This window comes from Mustela nivalis, assembly GCF_964662115.1.
Source record: "Mustela nivalis genome assembly, chromosome: 13".
In the NCBI taxonomy this organism is placed as follows: Eukaryota; Metazoa; Chordata; class Mammalia; order Carnivora; family Mustelidae; genus Mustela; species Mustela nivalis.
In genome coordinates this window covers 82,015,814-82,036,619 of record NC_139032.1, presented here as the reverse complement: position 1 = coordinate 82,036,619, position 20,806 = coordinate 82,015,814, and the positions used below count along the sequence as shown (strand labels likewise).

General features: G+C 40.0%; 1 protein-coding gene across 5 annotated transcripts in view; it reads left to right on the top strand.

The window, feature by feature from the left end:
* The window catches only part of STRBP (spermatid perinuclear RNA binding protein), a 138,001-nt gene that overhangs the window by 102,431 nt on the left and 14,764 nt on the right, over window positions 1-20,806 (top strand). For 3 of the 5 annotated variants that reach the window (XR_014301973.1, XR_014301974.1, XM_082695500.1), the window contains 6 exons: window positions 83-282; window positions 5,391-5,549; window positions 9,256-9,390; window positions 9,590-9,730; window positions 12,583-12,706; window positions 16,990-17,034. Coding sequence is in view for 3 of the 5 variants with exons in the window: in XM_082695500.1 (XP_082551626.1) it covers window positions 83-282; window positions 5,391-5,549; window positions 9,256-9,390; window positions 9,590-9,730; window positions 12,583-12,706; window positions 16,990-17,034 (804 nt within the window). In the remaining 2 variants the exon portion in view is untranslated. Of the gene's footprint in view, window positions 1-82; window positions 283-5,390; window positions 5,550-9,255; window positions 9,391-9,589; window positions 9,731-12,582; window positions 12,707-16,989; window positions 17,035-19,572; window positions 20,217-20,806 lie in introns of those variants that run through there. The other 2 variants (XM_082695498.1, XM_082695499.1) reach the window with 1 other exon arrangement.

The window sequence follows — 20,806 nt, the reverse complement described above, 5'->3', positions numbered from 1 at the left end:
TGGTCACTTAGAATCTACAGATGCAAAGATTAAAATCAAAATGGTTTAATTTCTTACCTTATTTTTGTTTTGTTTTAAACAGTTCTGGATAGTAAAGCAATAGACCTTATGAACGCACTAATGAGACTAAATCAGATCAGGCCTGGGCTTCAGTATAAGCTCTTGTCTCAGTCTGGCCCTGTCCACGCCCCAGTCTTCACAATGTCTGTAGATGTGGACGGTACAACATACGAAGCCTCAGGACCATCCAAGAAAACAGCAAAACTTCATGTAGCAGTGAAGGTACAGTATTGCTTTTATTTAGCAGGGTTTTGTTATCTTCTGTTGTAAATAAGGTGCTTACTTTTCGAAAATAACAGAATTTTTAAAGATTTTAATGATAATGATTTGAAGATTTTTGTCACCTCTAGATTATAAAAATTTTTTTTGGTTATGAAATAATATGTATTGATTATATAGAATTTGGGAAATGCAGAGAAAAGTAAAGACAAAAACCATGGGGCAGATCATTAATATTTACATATAGGATGTTTGTTTAGGTTGAGCTGACAGTGTATATAATTTATCCTCTGATTTTTTTTTTTTCATTTACTGTGACATCAGTGTTTTCTCATATTATTAGAATCTTCACAAATAATTTTTAATGGCTGTATGATTAATGTGATATGGATATACTATTATTTGTTTAGACATTTTACTATTCATTGAATATTTTGCTGTTTGCAGACTTTTCTGGTCGTAAATAAATTTAATTATTATCTTCATGCATTTGGTGCTTTTACTGTATTTCAGAGTATTTCTATAGGAAATGCAGTCCCAGATTAAACCAGCCAATCATGGTTGTTTATAGGTTTGTAGAAAGTCCCTAAATCCTGGAATTTTTAGTATACTTGCTCTCTTACAGACAGATATAGAAATGTCAAAGATCAATTTTAATTTAAGAAAAGTTCTGTTATGTAACAGTATAGCACAAGATAGAATTGGTCTGTTTTCATGATCATTCCATTTTATAAGGATTATTAACATAGATGTAAACATTATCCTAGATTCTAAGGATACAGTAGTGAATAAAACAAACCCCTTGGCCTCCTAGAGCCTGCATTCTAGTGTGGAAAGGATTGGAGACAGACAACAAATATACAAATGAATAAATGATAAGGCAGGTAGTAATAAGTGCACAGTGTAGGAAAATAATAACTAATCTGTAAACATATAAAACAACATACTATTTATGTTGTGTCTTGTTTATAAAAGGGGCGCTTCAAGTATGATGAAATAGTATGAGTTTAAAATGAGGCAGAAAAAATGAATCCAGGAATAAAGCTAAAAATACAGTTCAATAACTTAGCTGTAATGTATGCTGAGACTGAGTCACAAATTCAAATCTCAGTTCTCTAGGATCTGACTCAAAAAGCTTGTGAAATATCCCTTCACAGTGGCATAAGAACAGACATAGGAATAGTTGATTATAAGAATCATAGTTGTTTTGGTGTAGAGGTCAAGTGGGTTTTCTCCTTGAGTGGGTCTTCATAAAAGAGGATTGCAGTGACATCCTTTAACATCATATGTGATGCAGTGACAATTTGTGGGTTATTGCCTTTAATGTAAGCTGGTGGCCTCACATCAACTTGCAACTCAGTAAAATTTGGGAACTAAGAATAGCAGATTTTGTAATATGACAGGACTTAGATGCTATTTGTTCTCATAACTACTATTAACATTTTGGCATGTATTTTTTCCAAGCACCCCCACCTTTTTTAATCTGCAGTTCCAAAACCCAGAATGCGCTGAAAATGAAAAATAATTTCCGAGGTTTGATGAAAACTCACTTGATGGGAAAATCTGACCTGAATTGATGTAGAACTACTTTTAGTCTTCATTATTCCATTTAGTGTGAATATTTTATATGTTCCTTTGCACAAACATGGGATAGCATCTGAACTATATATATTATCTATATATTATATATATGTATATATACACACATACATACACACACACACATATGTCAGGCATATATGTATATTGCCAACTTGCCATTTATATACAAGTTTCAAGTTCTCTTTTACAAATGAATTTGAGAGTGTTTTATATCTAATATGTGTTTATCAAAGTAGATCCTGCTAGATAAAAATCCTTAGATTTCTTACTACTAAGTAAGCTTGGTAGGAGTCTGTACCTGTCATGACAAATCATACCGGAGAATCAAATGAAAACAAAATATGAAAAAGTGGTTCCTGTCATAGGAGCCTGGCCCGCCAGCTGCAGACACCCTGAAGTGATGGAGATCTGTTGCCAATCTTTGATTTCCTCTTCCAGTGTTTCTTTCCAATAGTCCCTCACAAAGAACATAATCAGCCATATTCCATGAAAAGAATCGTAGTCATTGTGGAGAAAAGGTCAGCTAGAAGAGGGCAGGGAGTGGAGGCTCCTTGGGAGAGGTTCCTGCAGCCCTCAGCTCTCCACCATCCAGGAACTCTAGGACTTTCTTTTGAGTGGAGAGCCATAGAGTACAGTTTGTTTTCATTTCACTTTTGTCCTGTAGTCTTTGAGGTTATCAGCTTTCCCAGCCTTAACCACCTTCTAGGGGGGAAAAAGAGGTATTGTTAACTGATTTCCCAGTCACCTTGTTTCCAGGAATAATCTTGTGATTTTTCAGCCCAATTGATTTATTAGATTTGATTTTTTCACCGGACACGTGAAGCTCACTTTATTCATGTATCAATTTTTTGACTTCAGTATTGATTCCAAGCAAACTTCGGTTTTAGAGGTCTGAGAACTCATTACTTTTATTATTTATTTTTTATTTTTTATTTTTTTTTTAAAGATTTTATTTATTTATTTGACGGAGAGAGATCACAAGCAGACAGAGAAGCAGGCAGAGAGAGAGATAGAGGGAAGCAGGCTCCCCGCTGAGCAGAGAGCCCGATGCGGGACTCGATCCCAGGACCCCGAGATCATGACCTGAGCCGAAGGCAGCGGCTTAATCCACTGAGCCACCCAGGCGCCCCATTATTATTTTTTTAAACGTTTGTAGCATATACTAGCTAATAATAGAAAAATGATGTAATTTGACATTTTTTGTTAGTCGGTCAGTATTGCAAATACACTGTATTCCTTGAGATTATCCATCAGTTTTATAAATTATAGTGTAGTCAAGTATGTTGCTACAATAACAAATAAATGAATATGATATGTGAGAAAAGCACAGGGAGAAGTGGTGTTAAGTAAGTCACCTTAAACTAATTGTAACTGTCTATGTTAAATTTGGAAAAGCTGCATGTCTTTCGTTTTTATTGGAATAAACAAATCAAATTTATTTGTGACTCTTGACTTTTAGCCTGTATTAGCTAGTGTTCATTCCAAACTGATAACTGTTCTTTCAGAGATGGGATTTTTCAGGGAGAGCATATTTATAGGACTCATACAGTGGAGGTGTTTTCTTTATTAAAATATTGATGAGGATAAGCCGAATGATATTGATATACTTAGTTTTATAGTACTACTGAGAACTTCTAAAACTTAAGATATTGAAAAGAGGTTCTTGGCTTTCTTCCAAGTGATTACAAAGAATTGACTTATGATTTGAAATGTTCAACAGAATGCCAGAGTTTCCTTATGAATTGGGTGAATTAATTTCAAATTCTCTTGGTTCAAAGTTCTACTTATGTCCATTTTTTTACTAATGTACTATTTTATTTATATTGGCAGAATCCATTCTAGAAGATGCCATTGCATATGAAAGTTTTGGTTGCCTGGTCTCTCATTTGTGGGACTATCATAACTGTTTTTTGAGACACTAAGTATAGTTGGAATAGTAAAGAAATATGATATTGCTTTTATACTCTAGCATGTAAAACATTAGTCAAAAGCTGAAAACAAATACAGAGATGTTTAGGAACCTATCCATATGTTTTGATATAAACCTTTAAATTAGTAACTGACAGTGCAATATTAGCCTATTTGAAAGAGGCTTTTAAAAATGCTAGAATGGGGCACCTGAGTGGCTCAGTGGGTTAAGCCGCTGCCTTCGGCTCAGGTCATGATCTCAGGGTCCTGGGATCGAGTCCCACATCGGGCTCTCTGCTCAGCAGGGAGCCTGCTTCCTCCTCTCTCTGCCTGCCTCTCTGCCTACTTGTGATCTCTCTCTGTCAAATAAATAAATAAAATCTTTAAAAAAATAAAAATAAAAATAAAAAAAAATAAAAAAAAATAAAAAAAAATAAAAATGCTAGAATGTATTTTCTTGTAAACCTCTAAAAAGCTGTATAACCTGGCAGGAGATACTAAAAGCCATGCTTACATGTGTGTTTGCGCATGGGCACGTGCATGCCCCCAGACACACACACACACATACACACACACACACACAAACACTCTTCAGAAAACTTTATTTAAAAAACATAAGAAATGCCAGGCATTAAATGGTAATATAAGAAGAATGGACATTAGGATGCCTGGGTGGCTCAAGTGGGGTAAGCCGCTGCCTTCAGCTCAGGTCATGATTTCAGGGTCCTGGGATTGAGACCCGCATAGGGCTCTGCTCAGCAGGGAGCCTGCTTTCCCCTCTCTCTTTGCCTGCCTCTCTGTGTACTTGTGATCTCTCTCTCTCTTTCTCTCTCTCTGCCAAATAAATAAATAAATAAATCTTTAAAAAAAAAAAAGAAGAAGAAGAAGAAGGATGGACATTGGAGGAAGCCATAATGTACCTAGGCCTTGAGGGGCAGGGTTGGAAATACAAGCCTAATATTGTTCCTGGTTCACCTAGTATAGCAAATAAATATCGAGACTGAATCCTTTCTTTCAAATATTGATTATGGTTTAAACTGAAAGCAAGGAGGTCAGTAGTAGAAAGCTTCAGATATTATATAATTAACAGGCAAACTGGTTCCAATATGAAGACTTCTTGATTCCCTTTCTGTGCTGATTTCCCCTTGTGGATCGAATCATAGAATTTAGAGGTCAGCTAATCAGTCTTCCTGTTTCCCAGATTGGAAAATTAAGGACCAGAGGAGAAATGCAGGATTAGACTGCCAGGTCTTTGTCCATTGTACTTTTTCATTATGTTATTTTACTTTTCCCCTCACGTCCTTGGTTGAAAGTGGCTATTCTGTTTCTCTATCCCCAGCCTTCAAATTAAATGACCCAGTAGTAGCCTCAGGTTTGCATTTCTTTAATCCTTTACTTAAACCTTATTACTCTGAGGATGTTTTCCCATTCTCTGTGGTGAACCTTCAGTAGGTAAACTTAGTTTACAAGGATTTGTAGGTTTAGCACCCCTCACTCTTGCATTCAGATGTTATGGATTTGAAACTTATATTCAGTATTTCATCCCTTCTCAGTGGTTTCTGATGTTTGAGTAAAACTGAGTCTTACTGTAATTTGTACAGGTGTTACAAGCAATGGGATACCCAACGGGCTTTGACGCAGATATTGAATGTATGAGTTCCGATGAAAAATCAGATAATGAAGGCAAAAATGAAACAGTGTCTTCAAACTCAAGCAATAATACTGGAAATTCTACAACTGAAACCTCCAGTACCTTAGAGGTATATTTATATGTATTTTTTTCCTTAGAAAAAAATGGAGTGTATTTAGATTGTAGGAAATTAGAGATGTGGAAAAGTATAAAGAAGAAAATCAAAAGCATATACAGATGTATATATTCCAGAGACAGCCATTATTAATATTTTGATTTATTTTTATCTAGCCTTTTTTGGGGGGGGGCAGTCATGCAGTTTTACATCTTTTTTTTTTTTTTTCCACTTAACTTTAAAAAACCTGTTAACATAACTGTATAGTACACAACACATGAATGTATTTAACTAGCATTTTCCTTTTGCTGGCCATGGAAGTTCCTTCCAGTATTTATTTCACAGTTAAAATGTATCAACAGGGACGCCTGGGTGGCTCAGTTGGTTAAGCAGCTGCCTTCGGCTCAGGTCATGATCCCAGCGTCCTGGGATCAAGTCCCACATCGGGCTTCTTGCTCAGCAGGGAGCCTGCTTCTCCCTCTGCCTCTGCCTGCCATTCTGTCTGCCTGTGCTCACTCTCCCCCCCACCCGATAAATAAATAAAATCTTTAAAAAAAAAATGTATCAACAATAGCTAAACAGTGAAAAACCAGAAGATCTAGCAGAGGGAATTTAGGATTATTATTAAGTTTGTGCCGAGCTCTGGGAGGCAGTGGGTCATCATGGAGCCGATCTAGCCTTGAGGAAGGCATAGCCTGATCTAGGATGTTCCTCAGACTCTGAGTAAGTTCTAACAAATGAGCTTATTGCCACAGATAATAGAATGGGGCAGAAATCTAAGTACTGACTAGACGGCAGTTCTGGGAATTCGTGGAGCCCGTATTTACCGCATTCTGCTCTAAAGTAACAGCAAGAGGTTACATTAAATTAAAAAATTTTCTTTTTCATTTGTGGGAATGAGTATTTATCAAACACTTAGTGGGCCATAATATTTTCAGTCTATAAACCTTTTGTAGTGCCTGCTGCTGCCAGATGCTGCAGAAATTGCGTCCAGAGCCTTAAAACGTTCTCAGGCTGGAAGCACAACGGAGATCTCCGTAACTAATTATAATGTGATGTGATAAGTACTGTGATGGCAAAGTGAACATAATAATGTAAAAATCTCAAAAGAAGAATTGATCAGGAAACCCAGACACTTGTAAATCAAAGGGAGTAAAATGTGAGTCAAGTTTGAGGTGATGTGTAGGATTTTGTTATGTGGAAAAGAGGTGGAAAGAAGGCATTTGGGGCCAAAGGAATAGGAGGTCTGATGACCTGAGACTGTGAAAGTACAGGTTTGAGAGGCGCCAGGTGGGCCAGTGTGTGGGGAAAGATGGAGGCTGAGGCCTATGGAAGCCTGGTCTGACTTTTTTTTTTTTTTTTTTAAGATTTTATTTATTTATTTATTCAGAGAGAGTGATCACAAGTAGGCAGAGAGGCAGGCAGAGAGAGAGGGGGAAGCAGGCTCCCTGCTGAGCAGAGAGCCCAATGTGGGGCTCGATCCCTGGACCCTGAGATCATGTCCTGAGCAGAAGGTAGAGGCTCAACCCACTGAGCCACTCAGATGCCCTCGTCTGACTTTTCATGGGATACTGTGGAGGAGCCCTGGCACCTGGCTTTTCAGGTGAATGACTATCACCAGTCATTCACAGGTGATAGTCACAGGCAGGGCAAGATATTTTTCTGGCAGTGTTACAAATACTTAGAGAAGAAAGAGCTCATTAATTATGAGCTGAGACTGTTAAGTTCAGGGGAATTAGGGAGAGAGAGAGAGCAGTGTAGGCGGCACTGATAGCAGCCACGTGCATGTCTGGTGCCTTTGGTAGGAATACATGTATGCTTCGTTTCTAGGTAATGTAGTAATGGCATGGAGGTTGGGGGAAAGAAACCCCTTATTCTTCATTTAAAATTAAAATATTAAAATGCAAATGTTTGTATGTCTTGACTCATTTTTATAAAAGTGATTTCAGATTTGGAAAGCAGAGAGTGATTACCATAGACCTAGTTTCACAAATTACTCATTACCTTTTAAAGATGAAGACTAGAAATTTGCTTTGAAATTTTAAAAAATGTAGATTACAATAACTCTTCAAGAAGTGAGTTTTTTTTTTTTTAATTGCAGAAGACCTAGGCATGTTTATTAAATTTGTCTTGCAAAGTTGTCCAGTGTTTCATTTCTTTTTCTACAGCATTAACCACTTATCAGATTAGCATTAGAATAGTTTAAGAGAATCTTGCTGTCCATTGGGTTTGTATACATAATAATTGTTTGGGACATTCATTTCTTTCTTTTTTTTTTTTTTTTAAGATTTTATTTATTTATTTGAGGGGGAGAGAGATAGAGCATGGGCATGGGGGGAGGGGCAGAGGGAGAGGGAGACTTCCAGCTGAGCGGGGAGCTCCATCCCAGGACTCTGGGATCAGGACTAGAGCTGAAGGCAGCCACTTAACCACTGACTGAGCCACCCAGGTGCCCCTGGGGCATTCATTTCTTTGTACAACAGTTCTTGAGCAATTGCTATGGTAGAATTAAAAACATGATCTCTGACCTTAAAAAGTGCTCAGTCTTTGGGTCTCTCCTTTCTCCAAATTATAGGTGCAGTATTTTGTGGTTTGTTTTTATTTTTGGTGCTGCACTCTCTCGTCATTTGAGGCTTCACACTCTCAGATGAATTCCTTTTTTTTTTCCCGTTACTGTAGTCTTAATCCTTCTTCTAGTCAGTTCTTTCTGCCCCTCCTGTCATGACTTTTCTATAACACAAATCTAACCCTGAATTTTCTAGATTAAAGTCCCTCTGTGGCTTCCCATAATTCATACAAAGGCAAAGCTCATTTGCATGGCATGCAAAGTCCTTTATGAATTGGCGCCATCAAGGGCATTTCTAGACAGGTCCTATCTTCCTGTGCTCACTCCCTTATACAGCCAAACTGTGCTTCTTGCCATTGTCCGAACAGATGTTCTTTTCTTCTGTTGGGCCTTTCCATGGCTGTTTCTTCTGTCAAGATTGCCCTTCTCCTTAGTTTCCACCTCTTTAAGGTTTAAACTCAGATTTGAATGTCACTTCCAGGAAAACTATCCTGATTGCCCTAGAAAATGAGTGCTGCTTCTCTGTTTCCATAACATACATCTGTTCTATAAAATACACTGTTTTGCAGTGATTATGTCTGTCCCTCCCACTATACTTTAGCTCCTTTGAGCAAGGAGTGACTGTTTTTATTCTTATTTTTAAATTTCAGAATCCAGAGTCTGTAGCCTACTGTTTTTACCTTAGGTGCCCGTAAGTCTCTTTTGAGAGAACTGAGAGCTGTGTAGGAACATTTTCTTCCCATTTCCCAAACTGAGTTATTTCTTCATAACCCTTAAGATGAAAATCAGTGAATACTCAGGTGTCAGGTGAATCTCAACTGTTAGTCATTTAAAGTTTTATTCTTAGATCATGAACACCACAGAGCAGATCCTAGAGTACCATGTAATGGCGAGGCCACATTGCTCTTGAACAGTGTTGAGACCGCTCGGCCTTAGGGGCAGGCTGGCTGGATGACTGACTGCCATGTTTGTTGCTTACGGAGTTTCTATACCTTTAACGATATTTTGTCATTTTGTATGTAGAGGTGATCACATCCTAATCTATAAATGCTTTAAAGTGTAATTTTTGAGCCTCTTTTCAAGCAAAACATAGTATAATTATATCAATAAGAAATTTAATACTTTAAAATCTTACTTGGTTGAACCTCCTTTTAGGTCAGAACTCAGGGCCCTATCCTCACAGCAAGTGGCAAAAATCCTGTCATGGAGCTCAATGAAAAAAGAAGAGGTCTTAAGTATGAACTCATCTCGGAGACTGGTGGAAGCCATGACAAGCGCTTTGTAATGGAGGTGTGGATCTGCATTCAAGCCCGCGTGCTTTCCCTCACAGACATAGGCTGTCCTTGGTTATATGTAAAAAAGTTTGAGTCTGAGTTAAATCTTGTGGCACTATTTGACTTTTGGTGTTTTCTGTGTTGTGATACATTTAAATTAAAACTACACAGAGGAATTGCATGGGATAATTGCAGAGTGTTGTTCTTGATTTTAGGTAGAAGTAGATGGACAGAAATTCAGAGGTGCAGGTCCAAATAAGAAAGTGGCAAAGGCAAGTGCAGCTTTAGCTGCCCTGGAGAAGCTGTTTTCTGGACCCAATGCAGCAAATAATAAGAAAAAGAAGATTATCCCTCAGGTATGAGTTAACAAAATTAAATTTCCTTTTCTGTTCTTGGTGCCACTTTAGCTTTTCCTGAAGTTGTTTCTTTTTCTTGCATTTGGCCTTTTCTTTGGGTTTGGTTCTAGTAGACATGAGCTTGATTTGTGTGGACTCACTCTGCTCCCACCAGATTGTTACTTCCTGACTACTTTGGGTTTCTTTGGGTTAGATTATGAATACTGTAATATTCCCTGTTCTGTGGTCTTCATAGGCAAATTATATATTAAAAAGAAGGTATTAGCATTATTTGGGGCCTTCCAGTCACTCTTGGTCAGGTCGAGCCTTGAGGGATCTGGACTTGTAATGAGGTGTTAGCATCTGTTTAGGGAAATTGCCGAGAGTGTAGGGGCTCGCTTTCATCAGAGTCTGAAGATGCACTTCCATTTCCTTTCCAGTTTTGTCCTTTTGCATTATTTATTTTGTGTTTTTCTTTGGGGATGCCACAGTAAAACTTTGCCTGATACAGCTTCTCTTCATTCCTGACATGGACATGTCAGTCCTGCTGAAGGCCCAGGACTGTAGAAAGTCTTTAGGAAAGATGGGCTCCTAATTACATACTTTTGGACAACAGAGTCTTCATTCATTTATGCATTCAAAAATATTTTCTAGTCGTATACTATGTGCTTGATTATGAGGGCAAAAGAGATACATTGTTAAATATAAGATAGTTCTCTCCCCGGTGGAGAGTGCTGGGGCAGTAATGTCTGAATGGAGGATGTGGGGGAAACGAGTGGGTTAAAAATGTTTAGGCTAATGGAGGAAGATTACTTAAGATTCTGAACGAAACAGTTTGTTTAGTTTCTTTTACATAAGCTGAGTGCAACTCTGGCTAGAGTTGATCTTGTTTTATAGATGAGGAAATGAGGCCTGAAGAGATGCAGACGCCGCCCGTGGGGCCACAGCTAACTGGTTCTTCTCCTTCCAAAGACCGTGGGCATTCTGTTGCGTATTATAGCCATCTTAGACATTTGTCTTGTCTTGTACTTATTGTAATAAACATTGCTTACATTCTAGGATTCAAAATATAACCAAGGATAACTTTTATTGAGATGCAATACAAATAAAGCATTTAAATTGCCCTGATACACATTCGGAGAGAGAAGAATTGGTTTATTTCCCTAAAACCTTCCAGGAAATGTGCTAAATTAGTAGAAAGATAATTGTTGCCTTGTTTGTTTTAGTGTTTTTTACCATGAGTTACATCTTGTATTGGGTCAGTTAATGTTAGAGTTTAGAAAGCAAGTGCAAATACTGACTAGGTACTAGTTAAGTTTGGTTCTAGTAGACATGAGTTTGATTTGTGTGAAGTCACTCTGCTCCCACCAGATTGTTACTTCCTGACTACTTGGACTAAACTGTTTAAAAAAAAAAGTTTTCTACATGAGGTTCACCCATTTTTAGAAATTTTCCATACTAGAAACTCTAAAACTCTTGTGTTCAATATGCTTGACAGCCAGGAGGCAGTCTATTTTGGATGTGTGGGTTGCATTTTCTTCCCCCAGCCAAACAGAAAAATGGCTGTTCCCTGTGCATGATCCATTTGACCTTGAAACTGTCTTCTCCCCAGTTATGCTGGTGGTAGAGGTGTTCTCATGAGAAATAAAAGATGATGGCTTTTCAGCACGAGATAAATGTGTGTATGCTCTGAATGTTTAAGCTGTTCGAGATACTGTTGACTTTATTCCACTGGGAGCTCTGAGGCTCTGCACCTTGGTTATAGGAGGGAATTGTGGTTGTTTTTTGAGTTTTTGTTGTGTCTTTTATTTTTTTTTTTTAAGATTTTGTTTATTTTTTTGACAGAGAGAGACAGACAATGAGAGAGGGAACACAAGCAAAGGGACAGTGGGAGAGGGAGAAGCAGGCTTCCTGCAGAGTGGGGAGTCCACTACGGGGCTCGATCCCAAGACCCTGGGATCATGACCTGAGCCGAAGGCAGACACTTCATGACTGAGCCACCCACATGCCCGTGTTGTGTCTTTATATTAAAAAAATAAATATAACATTTCATTGAAAACTAGGTGTTCTTGGTTTTCTTAAAATTTCAGTTTTGGAAAGGGATGTTTTAGCAGCCCTCTGTTCCGTTTATCCTTATCTAGTCTGCTTTTCAGAGTTTGCTGTTTTCTCAATGGCCTTTTCTCCTCTGAAGTAAAACAAAGAGGATATCATTATCCTCATTGTATAATTAGTGGTAGACTCTGATAGACATAGAGATTTATGATTTTACCAGAGTCCCATGGCATTTTAGAGCAAGAGGGCACTTTAGAGGCAGTGTTTATCTAACGATTGGTACAGGTATATACACATACGCACATACACGTAGAGCAGAAGATGTAGACAAAAATCACATGACTTTTCCTGGAGTTTTCATTTTTGGTCTTCCTTCATAGTTCTGTTTTTTTTTTAAACTCCACTCAGGTTCACAGATAATTCTTGGTGGTTGGTTGTGTAGTTTTTGTCTCTGGGAGGAGAATTCAGTGGATTTTAGACCTGGGTATAAAGTGTCTGTGATTACTTTAGTTAGGCCTGAAATACAACAGATGTAATTTGACTACTGAAATTTGTGTGTAGAAAATGAACTCTTTCTGAGTAACCCTTAAGTGAAAGGAGAAGTTATTTGCATACTTTTATGTGCCCGAATGTTCTTCAGAACAGCTCTGTAAAGTAGGTGTCATTTTTATTTTACAGATGATAAATTAAAGGTTCAAGGTCATAGATGACTCACTGACTCATCTACAGGCTCAGGTTTCTCATATAAGTTGTGCATTAGAGGGATGGTGGGATGTTGGTTCTTATTTCTCTCAGTAATGAAAATCTGTTATTTTTAACAGGCAAAGGGTGTTGTGAATACAGCTGTATCTGCAGCAGTCCAAGCTGTTCGGGGCAGAGGAAGAGGAACTCTAACAAGGGGAGCTTTTGTTGGGGCTACAGCTGCTCCTGGCTACATAGCTCCAGGTAGAGTATAGCCTGTAAGAGGTCTGCCTCCTCGTCGGGGCCAGACTTTGAAGAACAGCATGTGTTTTCTTCTCCAGGGTTAACGCGATCCCTGGAAACATAACATAGGTGTAAGATGGGTGTGCATGGACGTTCAGAAGAAGAGAAGCTACAGAATATCACAGAGTCCAGGTTTTCTCCTGGAATCTGCTCAGTGACTGGAGGCATCCTGGAGGGAGGTGACAGAGGAGGAATATTACATTTGGTTGAGGGGACGTATTTTGACAATGAGGAAGCTAATAAATACTCCGCAGATTGAGGAGTGCACACGTGCGAGCGGGGTGCATTCAGCGGGAGGTGGAGGGTGGGAGGGTGTGACAGGAGAGGAAGAAGGCTGCGGAGAGACTCCCTCACTGGGGTGTCCCTAGCAGTAACAGCGTTTCTTGAACTCGGTGTGTGGGATCCAGCGAGGGTCTACAGAAGGGTAAAAAGAGAAAAAGGGAAACTTATTTATCCAGAGCTTACTATACAACAGATACTTTGGCGTGTATGATTTCACTTACTTGTTTTTTAATCTTCACAGTGTTTCCTCAAGTAGAAGTGCTTTCCATTTCCTAGGTGAGGGAACTAAGGTTTAATGAGAGAAGGCAACTAGCTCAGTCTGAGACATAGCAAACAGCAGAGCAGAGATTTGAATGTAGGTGTTTGCAGTTCTAGAGCTTATATTCTTTCCATTTCACCACATGGCTTGAGGGAGATGGGAAAAGATGCCCTCCTTCTGCCTGCTGTTCTGGTACTGACGTCATGTCAGCAGTAGGTGTAGAGCTGTCTCATTCAAGTCAGGTCGTCTGCCATATTGAACGTATGGAACTTTTCACTTAGCAGGTAGACTGCTTATAATTGTTGATCGGGACGAAATTCTCTGAGGGATTGGATCTTATCCCATCATTATTTTTTTATGTAACATTGCTAAGAAGTTCACTTAGATTGTGTATGTGTTTTCTTCTTCCTCCCTCCCTCCCTCCCTCTCTTGCTTTCTTTAAGAAAGAGAATAGGCTCTTCAGGAAGTTCTGTGGGTTATATGGTTTTGGGATTATACTGGTAGGAGTTGATCCCTCAAAGATGTGTCCTATAATGAATATATTCGCTCACTGAAGTAACATGTGCCTGCTTCGGGATTTTACTGTTGTGCAGCTTATGATCTTAAGGTGAGACAGGCTGATCATATAGTCCCAATTATCAACTGAGAAAGTTGTGATGAAGGACAAGGGTATGTTCTGTGAGAGAATTTAACAAGAGAAACTGGGTCTAGGCTTTGGGGCCTGAAGGCCTCCCCCAAAGAAGTGTCACCTGACCTGAGCTTTAGAGAATGAGGAGGCATTAACCTGGAGAAGACTAGGCTGGACAAGTGTTGTACACAGAGGAAGCACACTGCTGGGCCAGGGAACTTGACGGGTGAGAAGGATTAGAGGAATGTCTTCTAGTGTGTGCTTTGGGTGGGGGCTGGTGAGGAGAGGAACGACAGGGACAGGGAGTGATTCGAGCTGAAGCTAGACACTCAGCCCAGTCCTAGAGGCCAAGGTGTGAGTTTTGGCCTTAGAATGCTAAGTGTAGTGGAAAGTCGTGAAGGGTTCTAAGGGGAGAGATGACAACATCAGACTTTCCTGTAAAGATCCTCGTCAGTAGTGTGAAGAATGGATTGTAGGTACAGAGAAGATGTGAGAAGACAAGTTAGAAGGTTCTGATAAACTCATAGCTCAGGCCAGAGACCGTGCAGGTATCCCCAGGTGTGCGGGGAAGCAGATGGGCGGCAAGAAGCGACCACATTAAGGACAGACTGAGAAGCACAATTAATGTAATGGATTTCATGTGGAGAATGAAGAGGAGGGAGGTTTCAAGGATTTCTCCCAGCTTTTTCAGCAAGAGGAACTGGGTCAGTGACTGTGCCGTGTAAGCAGATGGAGAATGCTGAAGGACGAGGAGGTGGGAGGGGGATGGCAGAGGAGGATGTTCATCGTGGTTGATTCTGTTGATAGGTCCCAAATTAAGACACTCTTCTGGGCATCTCACTGTTTCTACTGATAATGAATATTCTTTTGCCTCGTTCGATCATTATTTCAAGAAAGCAGCTTGTATTAATAATAGGCAAGTTATCGAGATGAACTTGCTTGCCTTTGATTACATGTTCCGCGGGGGCTTCCTCTGTTTGAGAGCACCGGCAGTCACCTGGTCATGGATGCTTACCTCCCAGCCATCATCTAGGGGCAGTCATTGGGAAAGGCTGTGTGTGTGTGTGTGTGTGTGTGTGTGTCTGCATGTCTGCGCGCGTGGATGCTTGTCTATAGTAGCTTTTCTCTTATGTCATCGCATTGACCTCTGTGAAAGGCCTATCTCGTGAAGCTTTTAAAAATGAAGTTCTGTTGTAGCCCAGAGAAGATTCAGGTTAGGTCAATTAGATTATGAATAGGTTATATGCCATTTGCGGAGTGTATTCTGTGCAGCAGGGACTGTAGTAAGTATTTTTACATACATTATTTAATTACATTCCCCTGCCAACTCAGTTACAGAGTGGTGACATAGCAGGCACAAAGTCACCTTGCCTAGTGATAGTGAAGTCGGGGTTCAAACCATATAGCCTGATCAGTGACCAGCTTAGTGGTTGTAGTTTTCTCTCTCTTTAAGGAGGTTTTGGTTAAACCTTTAAAACTGTAACCTTAGTCATCCAGCTGGCTACGTTTTCCTGGAATAGATGTGATATGCAAACTTTTTAAAGTATTAATTTCTCTCTTGGCCTCAGTTCCTACTGCATATTTCCTGCTGCTTCTTTTAGCTGCATCGTATCCTCTTGAAATCTAGGGTTCAGGGAGCACTAAAGACTCCAATTAAGACTAAAGACTAAGGCTACATTGTATTATGCCCAGTTTTATGTGACTTAAGTATAGACTAAAAAGTGAAAATTTCCATCTCTCAGGAAATGTTTCTCTTAGTCCCTGAAAGCAGTTTACTTATTCAGCATACATTTGAGTGTTTTGCTTCAAGCAAGAGATTTGGGCCTGGGCATTTGAAGGTGACTAGCATGTGCCCTGCTGAATGCTTGGAAAGTCATATGGGGTAGGAACGAACGTTTGCATCAACACTGTGCGCTGTGACGCGAGCTGTGACACTGCGGAGAGAGGGGCGCAAAGGAGCAAAGAGCAAACCCAGGAGACTTCACAGAGGAGGTGATACTTGGTCCTGATCTACAGGATGTGTTGCAGTTGGGCAGCTAGAGAAGAAGAAAAAAGTCCTTGCAAGCAGCAGAAAGGATTATAGAAAAAGGGCTTGTAATGTTAAAAAGGCTTGATTTGTTTTAGGTACAGTGTGAAGGGCCCATGTAGATTTCGTTCTGTTTTAGAACCCAATTTTCTCTAAAGATTTACCCAAGCAATTTAGTATTTATATTTTTAAAGTTGTTTTATTGGAAGATTAAACATTATGGCTTCTATTAGCACTGTATTTCTAATCCCTACAACACTAGATAAAGTAGCTTAGAAGAGTTTTCATTTTACAGGCATGCAAAGGCAACTCAGAAATTACATGTTTAAGGACATATAAGAAACCAGTTCCAGAACAGATTGGCTCAAAAGCTTCACTATTCTTCAGATGGATAATATGAGCCTTTCTCATAGGCACCAGAGGTTAATGTCAGTTTGGTCAATTTTACTGAGACACTGAGCTGGGATCAGGAGGTCAGATACCAGGAGACATGGACCTTGTCCCCAAGCCCACAACCCGATCCACATGCCCGTTCAGCAGCACTTGAGGCCTCAGCCTGTCCTGTCACTATTTTCTGAAGAGACCTGGGAAGTTCTGCTTTCCAGCTTTAAAGAAATTGGTTAACTTGAGTGATTGTAAGTTCAGGGAGAGGAGACAACTTTGTTCAACAGATTATATTTAGTGAGTGGTTAGTATGTGCCAGACCTTCTGCTAAGTTGATGTAAAAAAAAATGTCTAAGACTTGGTGTCTGTCACTTGAGTAGGGACACAGACAAGGAGTCGATAATTATAACACAGTGTCATAAGTGCAAAGAGAAAGACAGGGTATTCTGGTACGTCAGGAGAACCTTGTGGGTCATGGGGGAAAGCTTCCATGTTAAGCAGGAATGGAGGGTTTGGCCATTCTGGGAATAGTTCTCATTCAACCAACATCTGGAAGAAGTCCTCAGGGCGCAAGGTGCTGGGCCAGGCAGTACTGGTGAATGGGGCCAGTACCGATTGGTTGTCCTTTGCTCTGAACTGATCTGCTTTCTTCTTCTTTGCACTAGGCTATGGAGCACCGTATGGTTACAGCACAGCTGCCCCTGCCTATGGTATGTACACTATCTTTCTTATTTCTCCTCTTAGCAATGCTGTCACAGCAATCTAAAGCACAGTTTGTGTCCAGGGTTTCTTTAAATGAATCGGAGGATCTCAGACCTGTTCATTCTAGTGACCCAACTTAAATTCCCTTTGAAAACGCCACAACCTTGTGGTTCTTGGTTTGGTTGGAGTTGCTCTTCTCTCTGCTTTGCCTGATTGAAGGACTGCTTGTTCTAATTGCCTGTTTCTGACCATATTGAAATTAAATATTTTAAGTAGTTCTTCTTACAGCCAACTGATACTCCATTCAAAGGCTACTGAAGGGCCATACCCGGTTTCCAGCTTGACTGCTCGCCGGTTACATGGCTGCATTGAAGTTTCTGGCTTGAAACCGTCTGGTGACTTGAGTTAGGGTTAGGAAATACTCACTTCAAATTTGTAGCCATTGTCCTTTTCCATAAATTTTGCTTTAGAGGTGGTATAAATGGGCCCTAGCCTGGTGACGCGTGTCACCGGCAGTGTCACTGAAGTGCTTCCCGCCCAGAGTCGGTGGTACATGTTACAAAATCATAGGAGTGTCTCCTCTCCCTCCAAAAATAAAATTGAAAGCATATGCAGAAATGAATCTCAGTGGCCCTTTGGATAACTTTTGAATGAGGTTTATGTGGCAATGGAGGCAGTAGGTTTGGAGTCAGTGATATGCCCTTTTAGACATTTTCTCTAACTCAGGCGCTACATGTTCCAGGTCAGCCATCTGCAGGATGTTTGCCATTGAGAGAAGAAGAGAGTGTGTGTGCGCACGAGCGTGAGTGTGTGCTTGTGCATGTGTGAGTGCGTATCGGTGCGACCCTGGGCTCGGCGTGCACGTGCACTTTGGGGAAGGACCTTGAATGTCCCACTCCTTGTGGTGTTAGTCCTCCACACAAGCCTCAGGACCCTTCATAATGCTTTCTCTCTTCATGCATCAGCTTTTCCCTTTTTGTTCAGATGAAAAGGTTGGGTCGCTTCATTTGATTTCATAACTGTAAAAATAAAGAGAAAAGGAACAGTTGGACCACTTTCCCCATTAGGATAGTCTGGGAAAATGTGGGGAAGCTGCAAGGGTCAAACAGTTGGGGTGAGTCTTCTCTATGGCAAAATGCCAAGCCTGGGGTTTCATCCTTCACCTGAATGTCTCCTCTGGAACGCTCAGGTTTGGTCCCCAGGTCCCCAGATGTGGGGTGACTAGGAATTGAGAACTCCTTGAGAAAATGTTTTTACCCAGAATTTCCTCTAAATTCAAATTCTCCAGCTCCTTTTGTTTTGGCCATTTGCTTTTACCATGCAGCCGACTTCTGGGTGCCCTGACCACCTCCTCCCTCCCGTGAATTAGGTCTGGGCAGTTGATCCGAATACATTTTGGCTCACTGGTCCCATTGTGGTGTGTCTCGTGTGCGCGCCAGTGCACCTGCCTGCTAGGGCCGGTTGTCAATTCCGTGTCTTTCGTCCAGACATCGTAAATCTCACGTTCTTTAGTACAGTTTACTAGGGCTGAATTTTTTCTCTTTAAAACATGGGTATGTCTGGGCTTTAAGCTGCATTCATGTCTTTCCTCGGTCTTTTTAATTTTTCTCTCTTGTTCCTCCCTTTCCTCTAACATTGTACTTTCACCCTGCGGCCTCTGAGCCCCCACTTCAGAAGGCTCCTCCCTTCCATGTGCCATATAACTGACTTCCAAAGCTGGTGAAATTTGATGCCCCCATTTTTCACATAAAAGATTTGGTTTTTAAATGTTACTGTGATGCCAACCTACTAAAACAATGCTTTATTTTGGCTGTAAGGTAAATATGTCTTTTGGCCTTTGTAAAGCTGTTGCATGTGGGGTAATTTCCCTCTGATCATCTGGTGCTCTTGAATACCTGCTGTTGCTGCTTTGTGATTTCTCCGTAGGTTAAAGACTAGACTAGAGACAGGAGCAGATTTCAAATCATGCTTGAGTATGCAGAAGTTTGTGAGGCCACAAGAACTCGTTTATTACAAAATTAAGAAAGTAGTTAATCTTTCCAGATTTGCCATGCCAATACCCGCGGCAGCCATTAAGAAGATAAAACACCCGGTCGCGACTCCAGTTGGAGCTGTGTTTCCGGGGAGTGGAGGCCTGCACAGAAAGCTGTGCTCTGAGTCTTGACAGTCATCCCTGTTGCTCCTACAGTGCGCGATGCGCCACATTGAGAACGGTTACGGATTTCCGGAGCCCCGTTAGAACATGTATCCAGAGCGAGCACTGCTTTTGGTATTGAGAATTCATGGCCGCTCACCCAAATGAAATTGCTTTCTGAATATCATTCTTCCTGCGACATAGCCATCTTAATTTCGAGTGGAAAATACTAATTATCAAAATATTAGCAATTTCAAAACAGGAGAGGTTTGTGGGTCTCCTCCAAAATGGTTCATGTTGACTGACTAATCTGGAAAAGGTTAATGATCATTACTGTAAGATTTTTTTTTCCTGAAAATTTTTTTGGATTATTAAACTTATTTGGAGTCCTCTCCGTTTCTTCTCTCTGTAGGTTTACCCAAGAGAATGGTTCTGTTGCCCGTTATGAAATTCCCAACATATCCTGTTCCCCACTACTCATTCTTTTAGCAAATGACAGAAGCTAATTCCTATTGAACAACAAACCCAGTACAATACAGAATGTTAGAGAAAAAGCCTTTTTATCCTGCTTTCTTTGAACACATACTTGATCAAAATTATTTGTAAAGAACATCTTTCCTACTTTTTGATTTTAACAAATGCAAATTTAGTTCTCTAAAACTTGAAAACAAACAAAAAAGAAACTAGTTCTGTGAAACGGTACCTCATTTCCGGAAAATAACTTATACCAGCCCTTCTGTTCTAGGGAAATAAGTCTAGCAGTTCAAAGTTTAAGTTTTAAGAGGAGTATCAGATTATGTAAAATTAAATTTGTGAAGGATGTATAGAGTCTCAAACACTGATCACAAATAAACTGCTTTGTTGTAACACAGAGTACTGCCTGGTTCCTGATGCAGTCACTGATTCTTAGCTCTGATCGATATGTATTTGCCCCAGGGCACTTGAATTCGGGCTGTAGTTATTTTTTTTAATACAATAGAGACTTTTCATTTAAACTTTAACTTTGTAAATACTGAAGTGTGTAATTAAAGCCAATAAAATATGGGTTTGAATATTGTTTTAGCTTATTATTTTTGATATGTTTTGGTATCAAATTACAAGGAATTGAAAAATAATAACGTAGCCCTAGAAACCCATTCATTTGTAAGGAAACTGCTAAAACAAAGCAAAGGCAATTTGTTAGTCTGAGCCAATCTACTCACTTTGTAAGCCCTTTGTACTGCTGGACAAGGGCATCCCCGTGATAAAGGTATATTCTGTTATCCAAGCATTGCTTCTTAAAATGATGGCACTACCCAGAGATGGGGAAGGAGGAATGTGATTATTTTAGTTCCCTAATTTCCAAGTTTTAAAAGAGAATAAATTAATCGACCAATCACCCTCTCTTGTTCTTGTGGCCTTCTTCACTCTGTAAGATACTGTGTTCACTTCCCTGGCTTTTTTCATGCAGATAGAAGATTAGCAATTTTTCTGGGATTCATTGAAAGGTCTCTTTTCCTCTTCAATTACATCAGAATCTAAAGCAGCAACAGGGTCCCCATAAAACTTGCTCTTCGATCGTCCCAGTTCTTGTTGAGTGCTGCTGTGAAAAGTGACAGGTTTCAGCCATGGGTCAGCATTTATTTTTAAGTTTTTCTTAAAATTTA